This window comes from Schistocerca americana, chromosome 2, assembly GCF_021461395.2.
Source record: "Schistocerca americana isolate TAMUIC-IGC-003095 chromosome 2, iqSchAmer2.1, whole genome shotgun sequence".
Lineage (NCBI taxonomy): Eukaryota > Metazoa > Arthropoda > Insecta > Orthoptera > Acrididae > Schistocerca > Schistocerca americana.
The window spans coordinates 763,684,193-763,703,661 of record NC_060120.1 but is presented as its reverse complement, the minus strand read 5'-3'; the positions used below and the strand labels follow the sequence as shown (position 1 = coordinate 763,703,661).

The 19,469-nt window shown below is 45.4% G+C and overlaps 1 protein-coding gene across 1 annotated transcript in view; it reads right to left on the bottom strand.

Annotated features, from left to right (window-relative positions):
• LOC124595105 (annulin) overlaps positions 1-13,469 on the bottom strand; it is a 479,413-nt gene extending 465,944 nt beyond the window's left edge. The window contains exon 1 of the mRNA XM_047133702.1: positions 13,373-13,469. Within this exon, the coding sequence (XP_046989658.1) occupies positions 13,373-13,463 (91 nt within the window). The 5' untranslated portion in view covers positions 13,464-13,469. The remainder of the gene's footprint in view (positions 1-13,372) is intronic.
• Between the last annotated feature and the right edge of the window lie 6,000 nt (positions 13,470-19,469).

Sequence of the window (19,469 nt, the reverse complement as noted above, 5' to 3'; positions counted from 1 at the left end):
TTCTAAAAGTGTCCACATACAGTTTGTAAAATAGTGTAACTACTTGCTTTCAGATAGTGTTGAACAAATAAAACTCATAAAGCGCAAAAAGCTTTCTCATAGCTAATTCTTCATATAAAATGGACCAAACTCTTTCTCGTAGTATGCACATGTAACCAGCTATTTCATACACTTTTAAGTGTTTGTCATATAAACCGTATAGTAACTTCCTCGAAATTTTCATCTTTGATTGTATATTTGGAACGTCATTCACGTGGGTCACGTTCAAGGGAAAAACGGCGACGTTTCAGTTTAGTAACACTTTTCGTAACAGTCGACAGTGAAGAAGTGGGCTTCTTAGAAACCTTCACCAAGCATCTATGGATTTTCATTGGCAAAAAAAATACAGCTTCAAATAGACATATAAACGAAATGACTCCATAGATCGATTTCACACTTGACTTACATTATTCTTCAATCTGCGTCAACATGATGACAATAATGATGTGTTATGTCCACAAGAAAGATCGAATAACAAAAATAAATTTTCATGAAATGAGAAATAAAAACTTCAGACTGCCAAGATCGCTGTAGCACAGCATTTATTTTTATTACTGGTTTCAGAAAACTATGTTGCCATCTTCGGATCTGTGACGTATTAGGGCGCAATTGTAAGCACAATGGGGTCAGATATAATGGGGAGTGATACATTTTTACATGACACGGATACATGCCATATACATTATGCAACACATGTCATTAAGTTTCGATCATTTGCACATTACGCCGTATTACTTCATAAACAGACGTTATAAGAACATGAAAACCGTAGTGTATCGGCATGTCAAATATAAAGCCATCTTTACATAAAATGCGACGCTTATTGCATTGACAATACATGCGCACGTTCATACAACAGCTGAATAAAAACTGAGATTCTGCAGTAAACGGCAAAAATGTTACTATCAATCGTCAAGTGGCACTGTAGTAACATTGGACAGAAATACATCGTATCATATAAAGCATAAGGGCAAAACACCATCCTAGAATTATACAATGCAATTATACTGTCTGTACATATATCAAAAAGTAATCCAAATTAGAGTACGATACAAATGGTTTTGTTTAAAATTTTTGAATCCTTAAAAATAACTTCTTTTAAGAAATTTTAAATTTTTTGAATAAAATCTTATATAAACATAACAGAGAGTATTGTATGTTCATTACATCACTTAATACACGTGTCATGAAGCCAGTTATATGGCATGTTCATTTAAAAATATATCTAGACTCAATTAAATTTTATTGATATCGTCAAAGTCCAGTCGAAGAAATTTGCACGAGGAACCGTTTTATTGTCGTTCATATTAACACCACCATCAGTGCCTGCCTTGACTCAGATAACTGAAAGAAACAACGTCCTTGTGCAACGGAAACATGCCTCATTACAGTGCCACAGCGTTCCTTACGTTGTAACGTCGTTTGTTTAAGAATGTTAAATACACCGGTAGAAACTGCTGCGTCACGTTACGTACCAGTCTCTCTAGCACGCAGTTCCCGGTGACATGATTGATTTACCTAACTCTGTGGTGTCTTGTGACGCATACAGTTGTTCCTAAGGGCTTCCACTAAAACTGTTCTGACAGAATTCAGTGATGCCAAATGTATTAACGCCACAAGAAAACAAGCTCATCGTTAAAAATATCTGTAGGGGATTATTTAGGGTAAGGCAAGCGAACGAAACACTTTTTTTCTGTAAACCTTTCAACACAGCTTCAGTTACACTCCAAGACAAAAAAATGAGTTATGCAAATTGGTCACAAACTCATTCAGGTATCAACAAAAAATGCAGAACTGTAAGCTTTGGCGGCCGATGGATGAACCTGTGACGCTGCAGCGATATTTCACCGTGCAGGTGGCAAGAATTTAAACAGGGATGAGTCGATATCGGGGCATAAAGTCTTCACCAATTTCTTCCGTGTACTCAGTTGGATATTCTTTACAGACGAATGGAAAACCTGGTAGAAGCCGATCTCGAGGACAATCAGTTTGGATTCCGTAGAACTGTTGGAACACGTGAGGCAATCCTGACCCTACGACTTATCTTAGAAGATAGATTAAGGAAAGGCAAACCAACGTTTCTGGCATTTGTAGACTTAGAGAAAGCTTTAAGACAGTGTTGACTGGAATACTCGCTTTCAAATTCTGAAGGTGTCAGGGGTCAAATACAGGAAGCGAAAAGCTGTTTACAATTTGTAAAGAAACCAGATGACAGTTATAACAGTCGAGGGCATGAAAGGGAAGCGGTGGTTGGGAAGGGAGTGAGGCAGGGTTGTAGTCTATCACCGAGGCTATTAAATCTGTATATTGAGCAAGCAGTAAAGGAAACAAAAGAAAAATTTGGAGTAGGAATTAAACTCCACGGAGAAGAAATAAAAACTTTGAGGTTTGCCGATGACATTTTAATTCTGCCAGAGACAGCAAAGGACCTGGATGAGCATTTGAACAGAATGGACAGTGTCTTGAAAGGAGGATATAAGATGAATATCAACAAAAGCAAAACGAGGATAATGGAATGTAGTCGAATTAAATCAGGTGATGCTGAGGGAATTAGATTAGGAAATGAGACACTTAAAGTAGTAGATGAGTTTTGCTATTTGGGGAGCAAATTAACTGATGACGGTCGAAGTAGAGAGGATACAAAATGTAGACTGGCAATGGCAATGGCAAGGAAAGCGTTTCTGAAGAAAATATCGAGTATAGATTTAAGTGTCAGGAAGTCTTTTCTGAAAGTATTTGTATGGATTGTAGCCATGTATGGAAGTGAAACATGAACGATAAATAGTTTAGACAAGAAGAGATTAGAAGCTTTCGAAATGTGGTGCTACAAAAGAATGCTGAATATTAGATGGGTAGATCGTGTAACTAATGAGGAGGTACTGAATAGAATTGGGGAGAAGAGGAATTTGTGGCACAACTTGACTAGAAGAAGGGATCGGTTGGTAGGACATGTTCTAAAGCATCAAGGGTCGTCAATTTAGTACTGGACTTCAGCGTGGAGGGTGAAAATCTTAGAGGGAGACCAAGAGATGAATTCACTAAGCAGATTCAGAAGAATGTAGGTTGCAGTAGGTATTTGGAGATGAAGAAGCTTGCACAGGATAGAGAAGCATGGAGAGCTGCATCAAACCAGTCTCTGGAATGAAGACCATGACAACACAACTAAGTTGGATATTAACTATGCCTCGCTGGCCGTTGTGGCCGAGCGGTTCTAGGCGCTGTCTGGAACCGCACGACCGCTACCATCGCAGGTCCGACTCCTGCCTCGGTCATGGATGTGTGTGATGTCCTTAGGTTAGTTATGTTTAAATAGTTCTAAGTTCTTGGGGACTTATGACCTCAGATGTTAAGTCCCATAGTGCTCAGAGCAATTTGAACCATTTGTTTTAACTATGCCTCGCACACAGGTTTCAGATGTCAGCATTTGAGAGACGACGTGCGGTTCGGCTCAAAGGAGCGGTTATCGGCAAATCGCTCTACATTTGAATAGGATCAATGCTACAATTCTGCCAAGTTGGTAGGAATGGCTGAACACGCGTCAAGAAGGACGTGGTAGACCCAGAGAGACGACAGAACACGGGGACAGAGCAATCGTCAGAGAGGCATTCAGAGCCCCAGATCCATCAGTATCATCAATACGAATTGCAGCTGCTGCTTTAGTGACCACAAGAACAATTAATAGGCGGCCCGCAGGAAGGGGGTTTAGTTCACTGTGCCCTGTACGCCGACTACCATTGACCTCCGTACACCAGCAACAACGTCTGCAGAGATGTCGGGTACATTCGACCTGGAATGGAGTTGTGATGAGTTTCGCTTCGAACTGGGCCCTGATAATAAGCAAAGACATGTCTGGAGGCGCCCAGATAACAGTGGGATACCTACACGATTGTCACCCGCTACATGGCTCGAAAACCAGGAATGATGCTCTTGGGTGACACTTATTTCGTGGCAGGACCCCTTGGGTTGTCATCCGCGGCACCCTTACAACACAGCGGTTCGTCGACGATATTCTATGCCCCGTTTTGTTGCCCTTCATATCAAGCCATCCTGGGCTTACGTTTCAGCAAGATATTGCTCGGCCGCACAGGCCGAGAGTTTCTATTCCTTGTGTTTGTACTTACCAAATCCTAGCTTGATCAGCTAGGTAGCCGATCTCTACCCAGTTGACAACGTTTCCGTTAGAAACAGCGGCTCGTATCGATGCATTTCAGCAATTACAACTTGGTAGACTTGCGAAATAGTGTCATGGCGTTCCCTAAAACAACTATGAAGATCTTGTGTAACATGGCGTTCTCGAGTGCTACGCTGATACTTCCTTTCTGAGGGATATCAATACGAAATAATCTACGCCATGCGCAGTAAAATGGCTTCTGATACATATATACATACATATTATGTCGATGTAATCATTTATACGAAAACATCAAAATTCTTACCGAAACATTTGAGCCACCTATACCCATCAAACCATTGTAGGATGGGAGAACACTGCGAGATGTCTCTACTGTTACGTCACAATATCGTGCCTTAAGCTTCTATGTTCCACATTCTTCTTTAACAGTCCATTAAAGTTAGAGGATACTATGTCAGGATTCTTGTCTAGACTACCCAACATCTCTTACCCTGGAATGTCCTGCCTTCTGCTCCTGTTAGACACCCAGCCCTTTGTGTCTCACCGGGCCACTGAAGAAGAACTTGGAAGGCAACTCATGAACATAAGGAATGCTGGTAACTGATGTTTGTATAAGAATGGTGCTCATATAGAAAATTTATCAACACGCTGCATTTATAGAGTACCAGTAGAAGTGGTTGTGAATCTCTTCTTACACCATCTTCCCTGAGTGCGAAAGAGATATAGGGACTGTGTGCAGATGGCAGTGAGCACTTACACTCGGAAGATTCAGTGCACGAAAGTGAATCATGCTATAAGTGCTTCGCTATCTTGAAGTGGGAGAGACGGAATAAACCGGTAACTGAAAATACATACAAGAATCTTGCTTGTGTTCGACATTTCTGCTCATGAAGCGACAGATGTCACAAATCACATCTGTACGATTTATCTTCTATAATACGTGATAGAAAAGATGGTAAAATGCGGCTGTGCGAGCTAATTGCAATCTCTGTTTCTCAGTTTCCGTTCAGCTTCCTATCATAAACGTGCAAATCTTTGAAAACCATAACATGAATGTATTGCAATAAAAAATGTAAGTTTGTAGTACTTCGACTGACACGGGTGGACGTTGGATGCGCTCTGTTTACTAGACCCGTAAGAGACTACTGATCAGAGTGTGAACTCGTGTCACCTAAAAATCTGTCGGCCCTCGTGAGATTTTTGGGTTTTTCCGGATAGCCGCTTCCAGGATTCAGGGAGGCGCGGCGGTCCCAAATCGAATCAGCCCGACTGATTAACGAGAAGGGCCGGTATGCCGGCCAGTCTAGATGTTGTTTCTAGGCGTTTTCCCACATCCTACTAGGTGAATACTGGGCTGGCACCCTCCTCTCACCCCATTTACACGATTCGCAAACATTTGTAAAACGTTCTCATTCTTTCACATGGATAACACTAGATGGAAACAGATGGGGTACACAATTTACGTCACAGCCGTGGAGCGAGAGGAGAGGAGTGGGTAGGCTGGGGGAATGAGGGGGGGGGGGGGGGGGGGAGAGCCACAAGAAAGGCATCCGGCCAGCACGTACAACGTTGTCAAATCCAGAGTAACATTCCGACCATATGAAGATAACGTAGCCACCCTGGGAAGATACAGGACAAACGCCAAGAACAAGAAAAAGATATTAGACTAAGCAATTCACGTATGCTATAGGAAAGCGGCAATTTTAATGAAAACGTTACTACCAGTGCACTGTTACTTGGATTCATTTCATTTAGTTTTGCAAAATTGTAAGATGTACTTGCGTGAAGTGGCAGATATTACTATGATAAAACAATTAAACAGCCGATCACGACGTCCTATAAAAGCAAACACTTTTACCAACCTTTTTCTCATCTTTGTTCGGTTAGTAATGCTCACAAAATTAAGGACTTTCCTCTTGATACTGTGTGTCCATATTACTATGTAGAACGCCATGTGAAATGAGGTACTGCTCGATTAACATACGGAGCTTCAGCGATCTCAACAGTAATTAAAAAATTATTATTTAGTTCTCTGTTTGTACGCCAAACCGTAGAACAGTTTAAAAGCTGTATAAAAACAGCCTTTTGTGGGAAAATAACTTCTTTCAGTAAGTACATCCATGAAAAACGACTGTTATAAATTAATCTTGAGGTCCATATTCATGGCAGATAGTAACTGGTAGTCGTTGTCAGGAAGTGCGCTACGGGAACGCAAATATGCATTTCATGTAGATGCTGATGAGACAACTAAATATACCGCGAAATAATACTTTACATGACGGAATAAAATCTTAAAATTCAATAAAACTGCCTTCATAACCTTGAGGTATTTTGATAAAAAACACAATATAACTAGCCTCGTTGTTATTTGTAACGTATCTCGCTATCAGAAAAAGCGCAGACGAAAGAAATAAACACTATGCTAAAAGCGGTAGTCGAACCAGTCCGGATACCGTCGACAGTGCTGGTCTCGTAATGCAAGGACAGCACAAGTGCAGTCATTCATTCCTAGAAGTGTACTAACGCTCAAACTGCACGACAAATGAACCATTCGGCGAGCGACCAGACTCCGGTGCAGTCGTGTAAACTGGCCAATAAGCACACAGACATGACAGTTAATTTAGAGAGATCCGCTTCAGTTGTGCTGATTACTTACTCAAATCAAGATCAGTTTCGGGATTTTAAAATCCCCTCTTTAGGTGTGTGAAATTATCATATTTGGTAACACACAACATGTGATCGGGCCAGTCAGTGCAAGAGCTCCAGTTACTACACGTAGGCGGAAACTGTCCGCCGGTAGTCAGCTGCACTACAGCAATGATTGGCGTTCCTTACATTACTGTAGTGGTTCAAATGGCTCTGAGCACTATGCGACTTAACTTCTGAGGTCAGCCGTCGCCCAGAACTTAGAACTAATTAAACCTAACCAACCTAAGGACATCACACACATCCATGCCTGAGGCAGGATTCGAACCTGTGACCGTAGCGGTCGCTCGGCTCCAGACTGTAGCGCCTAGAACCGCACGGCCACTCCGGCCGGCACTACTGTAATGGTTGGTATTCCTGCCACTACAGGAGTGGCTGGCGTTCTTACCTATTTGTAGTGGTTGGCGTTCGTAGCACTACTGTAGTGGCTGGCGTTCTTACCATTTTGTAGTGGTTGGCGTTCGTAGCACTACTGTAGTGGCTGGCGTTCTTACCACTTTGTAGTGGTTGGCGTTCGTAGCACTACTGTAGTGGCTGGCGTTCTTACCACTTTGTAGTGGTTGGCGTTCGTAGCACTACTGTAGTGGCTGGCGTTCTTACCACTTTGTAATGTTTGGCGTTCGTACCACTACTGCAGTAGCTGGCGTTCTTACCACTTTGTAGTGGTTGGCGTTCGTAGCACTACTGTAGTGGCTGGCGTTCTTACCACTTTGTAGTGGTTGGCGTTCGTAGCACTACTGTAGTGGCTGGCGTTCTTACCACTTTGTAGTGGTTGGCGTTCGTAGCACTACTGTAGTGGCTGGCGTTCTTACCACTTTGTAGTGGTTGGCGTTCGTAGCACTACTGTAGTGGCTGGCGTTCTTACCACTTTGTAGTGGTTGGCGTTCGTAGCACTACTGTAGTGGCTGGCGTTCTTACCACTTTGTAGTGGTTGGCGTTCGTAGCACTACTGTAGTGGCTGGCGTTCTTACCACTTTGTAATGTTTGGCGTTCGTACCACTACTGCAGTAGCTGGCGTTCTTACCACTTTGTAGTGGTTGGCGTTCGTAGCACTACTGTAGTGGCTGGCGTTCTTACCACTTTGTAGTGGTTGGCGTTCGTAGCACTACTGTAGTGGCTGGCGTTCTTACCACTTTGTAGTGGTTGGCGTTCGTAGCACTACTGTAGTGGCTGGCGTTCTTACCACTTTGTAGTGGTTGGCGTTCGTAGCACTACTGTAGTGGCTGGCGTTCTTACCACTTTGTAGTGGTTGGCGTTCGTAGCACTACTGTAGTGGCTGGCGTTCTTACCACTTTGTAGTGGTTGGCGTTCGTAGCACTACTGTAGTGGCTGGCGTTCTTACCACTTTGTAATGTTTGGCGTTCGTACCACTACTGCAGTAGCTGGCGTTCTTACCACTTTGTAGTGGTTGGCGTTCGTAGCACTACTGTAGTGGCTGGCGTTCTTACCACTTTGTAGTGGTTGGCGTTCGTAGCACTACTGTAGTGGCTGGCGTTCTTACCACTTTGTAGTGGTTGGCGTTCGTAGCACTACTGTAGTGGCTGGCGTTCTTACCACTTTGTAGTGGTTGGCGTTCGTAGCACTACTGTAGTGGCTGGCGTTCTTACCACTTTGTAATGTTTGGCGTTCGTACCACTACTGCAGTAGCTGGCGTTCTTACCACTTTGTAGTGGTTGGCGTTCGTAGCACTACTGTAGTGGCTGGCGTTCTTACCACTTTGTAGTGGTTGGCGTTCGTAGCACTACTGTAGTGGCTGGCGTTCTTACCACTTTGTAGTGGTTGGCGTTCGTAGCACTACTGTAGTGGCTGGCGTTCTTACCACTTTGTAGTGGTTGGCGTTCGTAGCACTACTGTAGTGGCTGGCGTTCTTACCACTTTGTAATGTTTGGCGTTCGTACCACTACTGCAGTAGCTGGCGTTCTTACCACTTTGTAGTGGTTGGCGTTCGTAGCACTACTGTAGTGGCTGGCGTTCTTACCACTTTGTAGTGGTTGGCGTTCGTAGCACTACTGTAGTGGCTGGCGTTCTTACCACTTTGTAGTGGTTGGCGTTCGTAGCACTACTGTAGTGGCTGGCGTTCTTACCACTTTGTAGTGGTTGGCGTTCGTAGCACTACTGTAGTGGCTGGCGTTCTTACCACTTTGTAGTGGTTGGCGTTCGTAGCACTACTGTAGTGGCTGGCGTTCTTACCACTTTGTAATGTTTGGCGTTCGTACCACTACTGCAGTAGCTGGCGTTCTTACCACTTTGTAGTGGTTGGCGTTCGTAGCACTACTGTAGTGGCTGGCGTTCTTACCACTTTGTAGTGGTTGGCGTTCGTAGCACTACTGTAGTGGCTGGCGTTCTTACCACTTTGTAGTGGTTGGCGTTCGTAGCACTACTGTAGTGGCTGGCGTTCTTACCACTTTGTAATGTTTGGCGTTCGTACCACTACTGCAGTAGCTGGCGTTCTTACCACTTTGTAGTGGTTGGCGTTCGTAGCACTACTGTAGTGGCTGGCGTTCTTACCACTTTGTAGTGGTTGGCGTTCGTAGCACTACTGTAGTGGCTGGCGTTCTTACCACTTTGTAGTGGTTGGCGTTCGTAGCACTACTGTAGTGGCTGGCGTTCTTACCACTTTGTAGTGGTTGGCGTTCGTAGCACTACTGTAGTGGCTGGCGTTCTTACCACTTTGTAGTGGTTGGCGTTCGTAGCACTACTGTAGTGGCTGGCGTTCTTACCACTTTGTAGTGGTTGGCGTTCGTAGCACTACTGTAGTGGCTGGCGTTCTTACCACTTTGTAATGTTTGGCGTTCGTACCACTACTGCAGTAGCTGGCGTTCTTACCACTTTGTAGTGGTTGGCGTTCGTAGCACTACTGTAGTGGCTGGCGTTCTTACCACTTTGTAGTGGTTGGCGTTCGTAGCACTACTGTAGTGGCTGGCGTTCTTACCACTTTGTAGTGGTTGGTGTTCGTAGCACTACTGTAGTGGCTGGCGTTCTTACCACTTTGTAGTGGTTGGCGTTCGTAGCACTACTGTAGTGGCTGGCGTTCTTACCACTTTGTAGTGGTTGGCGTTCGTAGCACTACTGTAGTGGCTGGCGTTCTTACCACTTTGTAGTGGTTGGCGTTCGTAGCACTACTGTAGTGGCTGGCGTTCTTACCACTTTGTAGTGGTTGGCGTTCGTAGCACTACTGTAGTGGCTGGCGTTCTTACCACTTTGTAATGTTTGGCGTTCGTACCACTACTGCAGTAGCTGGCGTTCTTACCACTTTGTAGTGGTTGGCGTTCGTAGCACTACTGTAGTGGCTGGCGTTCTTACCACTTTGTAGTGGTTGGCGTTCGTAGCACTACTGTAGTGGCTGGCGTTCTTACCACTTTGTAGTGGTTGGCGTTCGTAGCACTACTGTAGTGGCTGGCGTTCTTACCACTTTGTAGTGGTTGGCGTTCGTAGCACTACTGTAGTGGCTGGCGTTCTTACCACTTTGTAATGTTTGGCGTTCGTACCACTACTGCAGTAGCTGGCGTTCTTACCACTTTGTAGTGGTTGGCGTTCGTAGCACTACTGTAGTGGCTGGCGTTCTTACCACTTTGTAGTGGTTGGCGTTCGTAGCACTACTGTAGTGGCTGGCGTTCTTACCACTTTGTAGTGGTTGGCGTTCGTAGCACTACTGTAGTGGCTGGCGTTCTTACCACTTTGTAGTGGTTGGCGTTCGTAGCACTACTGTAGTGGCTGGCGTTCTTACCACTTTGTAGTGGTTGGCGTTCGTAGCACTACTGTAGTGGCTGGCGTTCTTACCACTTTGTAGTGGTTGGCGTTCGTAGCACTACTGTAGTGGCTGGCGTTCTTACCACTTTGTAGTGGTTGGCGTTCGTAGCACTACTGTAGTGGCTGGCGTTCTTACCACTTTGTAATGTTTGGCGTTCGTACCACTACTGCAGTAGCTGGCGTTCTTACCACTTTGTAGTGGTTGGCGTTCGTAGCACTACTGTAGTGGCTGGCGTTCTTACCACTTTGTAGTGGTTGGTGTTCGTAGCACTACTGTAGTGGCTGGCGTTCTTACCACTTTGTAGTGGTTGGCGTTCGTAGCACTACTGTAGTGGCTGGCGTTCTTACCACTTTGTAGTGGTTGGCGTTCGTAGCACTACTGTAGTGGCTGGCGTTCTTACCACTTTGTAATGTTCGTAGCACTACTGTAGTGGCTGGCGTTCTTACCACTTTGTAGTGGTTGGCGTTCGTAGCACTACTGTAGTGGCTGGCGTTCTTACCACTTTGTAGTGGTTGGCGTTCGTAGCACTACTGTAGTGGCTGGCGTTCTTACCACTTTGTAGTGGTTGGCGTTCGTAGCACTACTGTAGTGGCTGGCGTTCTTACCACTTTGTAGTGGTTGGCGTTCGTAGCACTACTGTAGTGGCTGGCGTTCTTACCACTTTGTAGTGGTTGGCGTTCGTAGCACTACTGTAGTGGCTGGCGTTCTTACCACTTTGTAATGTTTGGCGTTCGTACCACTACTGCAGTAGCTGGCGTTCTTACCACTTTGTAGTGGTTGGCGTTCGTAGCACTACTGTAGTGGCTGGCGTTCTTACCACTTTGTAGTGGTTGGCGTTCGTAGCACTACTGTAGTGGCCGGCGTTCTTACCACTTTGTAATGTTCGTAGCACTACTGTAGTGGCTGGCGTTCTTACCACTTTGTAGTGGTTGGCGTTCGTAGCACTACTGTAGTGGCTGGCGTTCTTACCACTTTGTAGTGGTTGGCGTTCGTAGCACTACTGTAGTGGCTGGCGTTCTTACCACTTTGTAGTGGTTGGCGTTCGTAGCACTACTGTAGTGGCTGGCGTTCTTACCACTTTGTAGTGGTTGGCGTTCGTAGCACTACTGTAGTGGCTGGCGTTCTTACCACTTTGTAGTGGTTGGCGTTCGTAGCACTACTGTAGTGGCTGGCGTTCTTACCACTTTGTAATGTTTGGCGTTCGTACCACTACTGCAGTAGCTGGCGTTCTTACCACTTTGTAGTGGTTGGCGTTCGTAGCACTACTGTAGTGGCTGGCGTTCTTACCACTTTGTAGTGGTTGGCGTTCGTAGCACTACTGTAGTGGCTGGCGTTCTTACCACTTTGTAGTGGTTGGCGTTCGTAGCACTACTGTAGTGGCTGGCGTTCTTACCACTTTGTAGTGGTTGGCGTTCGTAGCACTACTGTAGTGGCTGGCGTTCTTACCACTTTGTAATGTTTGGCGTTCGTACCACTACTGCAGTAGCTGGCGTTCTTACCACTTTGTAGTGGTTGGCGTTCGTAGCACTACTGTAGTGGCTGGCGTTCTTACCACTTTGTAGTGGTTGGCGTTCGTAGCACTACTGTAGTGGCTGGCGTTCTTACCACTTTGTAGTGGTTGGCGTTCGTAGCACTACTGTAGTGGCTGGCGTTCTTACCACTTTGTAGTGGTTGGCGTTCGTAGCACTACTGTAGTGGCTGGCGTTCTTACCACTTTGTAATGTTTGGCGTTCGTACCACTACTGCAGTAGCTGGCGTTCTTACCACTTTGTAGTGGTTGGCGTTCGTAGCACTACTGTAGTGGCTGGCGTTCTTACCACTTTGTAGTGGTTGGCGTTCGTAGCACTACTGTAGTGGCTGGCGTTCTTACCACTTTGTAGTGGTTGGCGTTCGTAGCACTACTGTAGTGGCTGGCGTTCTTACCACTTTGTAGTGGTTGGCGTTCGTAGCACTACTGTAGTGGCTGGCGTTCTTACCACTTTGTAATGTTTGGCGTTCGTACCACTACTGCAGTAGCTGGCGTTCTTACCACTTTGTAGTGGTTGGCGTTCGTAGCACTACTGTAGTGGCTGGCGTTCTTACCACTTTGTAGTGGTTGGCGTTCGTAGCACTACTGTAGTGGCTGGCGTTCTTACCACTTTGTAGTGGTTGGCGTTCGTAGCACTACTGTAGTGGCTGGCGTTCTTACCACTTTGTAGTGGTTGGCGTTCGTAGCACTACTGTAGTGGCTGGCGTTCTTACCACTTTGTAGTGGTTGGCGTTCGTACCACTACTGTAGCAGATGGCATTCCTCCCACTACTGTAGTGGTTGACGTTCCTGCTACTACTCTGGTGATTGACGTTCGTACTACTACTGTAATGGTTGGCGTTCCTACCCCTACTGTAATCGCCTGCGTTCCTACTACTACTGTACTAGCTCGCGTTCCTACCATGCGGCTGACCGACGGCGAACAGTTTCCACCAAAATGCACTCATTGGAACTCTTGCAGTGATTGGCCCGTCAGCATGTTGCGTGTTACCAAACACAATAGTTTCATACACATGAAGATGCAATTTTAAAATACCGAAACCGATCGTGGTTTGAATAAATAATTAGCAAAAGTGAAGCGGATCTTTCCAAATTAATCATCATTCCTACAGGTACGGATGTACTACGTACCAAATCCTGTGCACGCAGAAGTATCTGGAGTCCAGTTTAGACTCTGGGTGGCAGCAGCTAGTTGCGCGGCAGCGTGGCACGGTACCTGTGGGCTTGGGCAGGTGCAGGAATCGGCGGCGGTGGTGCGGCGCACGCACGCTGCGCGCCCTCCAGAAGTCGTCCCAGGCCCTCCTCATGGCGCGGCTGGCTGCCCGATACTGGCGCACGCTCCAGACCGGCGCGCAGGCGTCGCCGCCGCGGTACCTGTTCTCCCACTTGCAAATATAGCAGCGCCGTCTCCGGCCGCTGCAGCCACCGGCGCGAGCGGAGCGCTCTCCTTACCGCAGGCGCCGCCGGCTGTCGCCCGCTCCAGCGAACCCGTCCTGCCCCGCGGCTACTCGCCTATCGGTTTACTGCCTGCAGCCGACAGCCTGCACCTGCGGTTACTGCCGCGCGCCCAGTCGCATCTATAATTACTTTTATCTCGGCTTGAAAATGTAGCACACATCGTACATTGTTATGTTCCTTATGCCACTACCGTTATTAGAAGTACCCATTTCAATTTCACTTCTGGATCACTTTGGTTTTACTGCTGGATAAAAGGCTATTGAAGGTCCTCATATGCTCGTCAAAAATGTTGGTCATCTCCTCAAAAGAGGACACTGCTCGCTTTCGACTGTTGGAGTGTCGCAGATGGTGTACAAGTGATACCAGGGGGGGGGGGGGGGGGATTCGAGTCCACCCTCAGGCATGGGTGTGTGTGTTTGTCCTTAGGATAATTTAGGTTAAGTGGTGTGTAAGCTTAGAGACTGATGGCCTTAGCAGCTAAGTCCCATAAGATTTCACACACTTTTTTTTTTTCTTTTTAATTTTTTTTTTTACACCAGGGGTGCCTGTGACCCTCTAATGCTCTTGTGAGTGATATTGTTACAGGACCATTTTTTCCATGTAAAGTCACATAACAAATGCAGATTCATAGTGAAAATTGCATGTCATCAGGATATTCAACAGTCACCGAGGAAAATGATAAACAGCAGTACTAGTGATGATCTATAAATGGTTAATGCAATATTGCTACTCTTTTGTTATTAACTCGAATTTTGATGCCTTGTGGGAGTGAGAAAACGTTGAAAGCATTCTGAACGGTGAGAAGGCATTTTTCCATTCACGGTGCACTTTCACCACGGAGACCCGCGAACAGTATACAAACGTAGTCATCTCGGAAATGCTTCCACCCTTGGTTCGAAAGGCAATAATCACGCTCTTCTGGACGTCAGATAAATTGCTCCGTTTCCGCATGTCTACAAAAACTGCACCGTTGCCTGCGTCCACTCGACACGCTTTATATATCCTTCACTGCTAGTGCTGTCGTCCGTGTGTGGTTTTGCACGTTGGCGTCGAACACAGGTGGTGGTCACATCAGTGTGACTGGACCGTGTGTTATGTGATGTTCCGCGTGTTGACCAACCAAGCAACTGCGAGAGCTAACAGATAAATTGCATTGATGGGATTCATTGTCCTTGAAACCTGTCTGGATTGTCGTGTGGCCAACTGTGGGTTTGCAAAAGTCATACAGTCAATGTTTGGTCGTATATCCTCAAGGATCACTATCAAATGCAAATTACTTATCAAACTTTACATTAATTACAATAACTTTTTTTATTTGTATTTTTCTTAATTACGCGGGCGCCAGAGTTTCAGTATAGCACAACTTGAACTTGTAGTGCCATTGCCCTTTAAGTCCCACACACATGGACAAACACTGAATGATACAATTGCTAGGACATCACTAAAGAGTAGCACAGCCCAAGTGCACAACCGATATTTGTCTAACACCGCCGGCATGTACCACTCCCTCGACCCTCTTCCCCTCCCCACCTCTCTCTCTCTCTCACTCTCTGTCTGTCTCTCTTGTGTCCAGCCAGTCCAGTAGTCACAGAAGCCAAGACTACCGGCACCGTCTTACCGCTCCGTGTAGGGACCGATGTCGGCATGTTGCTGACAAGGTGCCGCTACTCGCTTGCTGGTAGCTCACGCCCGGCCTCCACACCAGGCTGCCCCGCTGTTGGCCACGCAGCTTACAGCTCCATCCGTGTTGGCAACAGTCATTCGTATCCGCTTTCGCTGCTCCCTTTCTTACTCGCGAGCTCTCCACAGACTGCCTGCCATCCTCCAGCTGCTCCGCGGGCAAACACCAGGCTGCGTGGTCGACCCTGCTTGCTGTACGTATCGCACCAGTAGCAATCCCTTTGGGTGGCCGTTCAATGCTGCCACCGGAACGAAATCCACTGCACGTCGCCGCTCGCCATTCGAGGCCCTCCTGTCCCATCCGGCTCGTGTATTTGTCAGTCCACGGAACACCAAAATATCAGAAGTGGAAGGCCCGTGTTACGACACGGAAACAGAGAACGACAGCAGCACTCCAAGCGACGTGGCAGTCAACGTTCAGTATGAGAAACATTGCGCGGAAATCCGTATTGTTACTTTTCGAAATACCAGTACTAGATGATAATGTTTTTCATTTATACTTTATGGATGGATCTGGTAGTCTGGTGGTAAAGTGCATTTATTTGTAAAACAATATTGCGATCTCGACGCCGTGGGTGGTATCAAGTGGAAATGACGTTCCTGATTTCCACCATCTTGTGCGTACTCCACTCTTTGAATATGCAATTTAAATATGTTGGTCGTATTCTGCTTAATTTTTGTTCTCATCCGTAATACTGTGTGGGGTACATGATTTCATATTTGTTTTTGTTTAATTTGAAATGGAAACTGGGTTCGTCTCATGGTATTCCGTGGACTCATATTTATTGTTACTGCTTATAAATCCGTGTGTGAACTGCTCCACTTTAATGCACTGTAAGTACATTGCTCGTATTCTATTTTGTTACCATCTATTTTTCGTACTCTCCCATTTAATGGAGGCTACCGAAATTTTCATTGTCTTCTGCTAAAAATGTACTCTTTGTAGCACCTGTTAATAACGTGTGCAAACATTTGCATAATTACTGTCGCATTTTTAGCATTTGAAAGGAAGAACGTTCCAGTCACCAAGACTACAAAGCAAAGGGCCTACTCATCTACATCTACGTCCATACTCTACAAGGTAGTGTGACGATCATAACACTCAGTGGCATGAAGTAACACCATTCAAACCAGAATTACATACTCATTCCGTGGTAAGATGTAATAAAGCTGAATACCAATACTGTAAAATGCGATGACATGGAGTTCCCCATTAAATGCGAGAAAGTACGGAAAACGGATGCAAACAAAAATAACGTAGAATACGAGCAATATATTTAAATCGAGAAGTTATCACTCAGACTCGTGAGCTGTAAAAGATACACATAAATCCGCAGAACACCGCGCAAAGAAAGCAGCTTCTGTTTTATGTGAAACAAAAACAAATTTGGAATCATTTATCCCACCCATTATTACGGATGCAAGAAGAGCGGAATCAGAATACACGTAGTGTATTTACAACGCAATTCAAAGAGTGCAATAGACACGAGAAGTCGTAATCTGAAGCACACTGTGTTAAAATCAATTGTGTGAACTATGAGATGAAAACAAATATAGGAGACTAAAAATGAGCCAATAGGAAAGCGAGATGATGGATTGATAAACTTGCAGTACTGCAAGTGGCGTGGCAGTGCAGCAAGTGCGTGTTACCAGAAGTCCCACTATTAGTTTTATCCCCGTGTTTCAGCCTCAATCTCCATTCGCTAGCCCAGGACTCGGCGAGCTGGACCCGGGGCGGCACTGCCCGCAGGTACCAAGCGGGCGGCAATTTCAACATGCTGTGATTCACAGCACAAATTGTACAGATCTATTTTACCTTTGACAACATGTAACACCTACAAATGTATCGAGTTCGGCTTTATCGTTTACATATACGAAAGCCGTCGATGTCATGATTTCGGACTATATATTTTACTTTCAATGATTTCAATTCATGTCGCGTAATCTTTATTATTATTGTCGCAACCGTAGGTAAGATGCCATACGTACTTCTGTAACAATTTTACATAAGTATTTTGGTTCTGAAGTTACCACAATTTTCTGAACACGTTTACTACGTGTCGTTGCTATTGACAGATGATAAATGTATTCCTTTTTTTTCTCTTCATAGGTTGCCTGGTCAACAACGTGGTTAGTATCAGCGGAGTGTTGAAGGAGTGAGTGTTACTTTCGATTTGTTCGTATTTGCCATGTTGTTAGTATAGAGCATCAGCGAGCACACTAAATTTGACTGCAGAGACGAACAGCCAATTCTCACATGTATTGTGATTCTTCAGTTTCTCCCGGTGTATTTGTTGCTCGAACAGTCCACGGGTACACTGCCGGTTCGTAGTGTAAAACGGGCACAATATTTCAGCGATCAGACATGTCTCCATCGTCAGGTGCGCTGACGAACTGAGCTCCTGAGTGCGGGCGGCCGACCCTCAGGAGCTCAGTTCGTCAGCGCACCTGACGATGGCGACATGTCTGATAGCCGAAGCCGGCCGGTGTGGCCGGGCGGTTCTAGGCGCTACAGTCTGGAACCACGCGACCGCTACGGTCGCAGGTTCGAATCCTGCCTCGGGCATGGATGTGTGTGATGTGCTTAGGTTTAAGTAGTTCTGATGACCTCAGATGTTGTCCCATAGTGCTCAGAGCCATTTTTTTGATCGCCAAAATATTGTGGCCGTTGGACACTATGAACCGGCAGTATACCCGTGGACTGTCCGAGCTCACATGTATTGTTTATGGGGTAGACTAGCCTCCTGCAGGAGAATGTCACGTGGCTGCGTTCCCGTAAATTTTCTGAAAATTTTATATGTCAGGAGAAACTCAGGTTTCACAAAATACGTCAATTTTTATTGATTAGACTGGTAACGGAATATTTCAAACTGCATCTAACGAAGGGACACAGTGATGTAAGATTACCCAACAACTTAGGACTACAATACCATTCAAATCCCTTGTGATGCGTACTAAATTTGAAATGTGTTAGTGCATATCTTTCTGCGGATCACAAACGATGAGTAAAAGTAAATAAATGTACACAACGAAACTTAAGCATCAGTTAACATCAGTGAAGGCAGGTCCCGGATAGAAGTGGAAGAGTTGGCAAGGCTAATGGAGATTAAATAACGCTTAGAAAATATTTAATTAGGAACTTACAAGGGAAGGTGCCACAAATTAATTCTCTTTGAAGAATGAAAACTAAAAGCTTTTCAGGTTGACGGAAACCGTTTTGTACAGTATACAGATAGATCAAACAAGTCATTTTCATTTGAGAAAAGCTGACAACATACATACCTAAAACCAGATGTATCTCTATAGCGATTAACCGCGTCTCACAGCTACGTCTTATTATTTAGACAAATTATGGGGCTCTGATTTATTATAAAATTTTCGCGCTCGACAAATTACTTAGATCTTCAGTATTAGTGTCAGCTTAAGCTCCTCTCTGTAAAGAACGTAAACTAGATATGTTGCTTTTAAACTGCCTATATGGCATTTTATGTGAAACACTCGTACACTGCTGAAAACAACATCTTTAACTGAAAAATCATGAATTTAGGGTTTGGTTATTATATTACCTACATCACAAATCCCTGTATCCATCAGTTCTTCTTGAAAAGAAACAGCACTCCATTTCGATAAGGACCTCACTTGTATAGTTATTTCATCTTAATTTAGTAATACATGTCAATAACAGGCAGAGACTATAGTAGATGGCGATTCCCATGCTACCAGCAACTCAACGTTATTACGCTGTGACTGCTGCTGACTTGAAACACCAAACCGAGAGAGGTGGCACAGTGGTTAGCACATTGGACTCGCATTGGGGAGGACGGCGACTCAAACCCGTGTCCGGCCAGCCAGGTTTAGGTTTCCCGTGATTTCCCTAAATCGCTCCAGACCAATGCAGGGATGGTTCCTTTGAAAATAGGACGGCCGATTTCCTTTCCCATCCAATTCAAGCTTTTGCTCGGTTTCAAATTACCTCAATGCCGACGGGACGCTAAACCAAATCTTCCTTCCTTCCTTGAAATACCAAACCAGATACGAAATAGTTTCTACATACCATTGCTCTGCGACGGCGATACGAAGGACATCGTGACGTTCACCGGCTGATCAGTCCTGCCGAACGATTAGCGTGGTATTCCAGAAGACCGCTGCGGCAAGTTCCACTTGTTCGCCGAGCG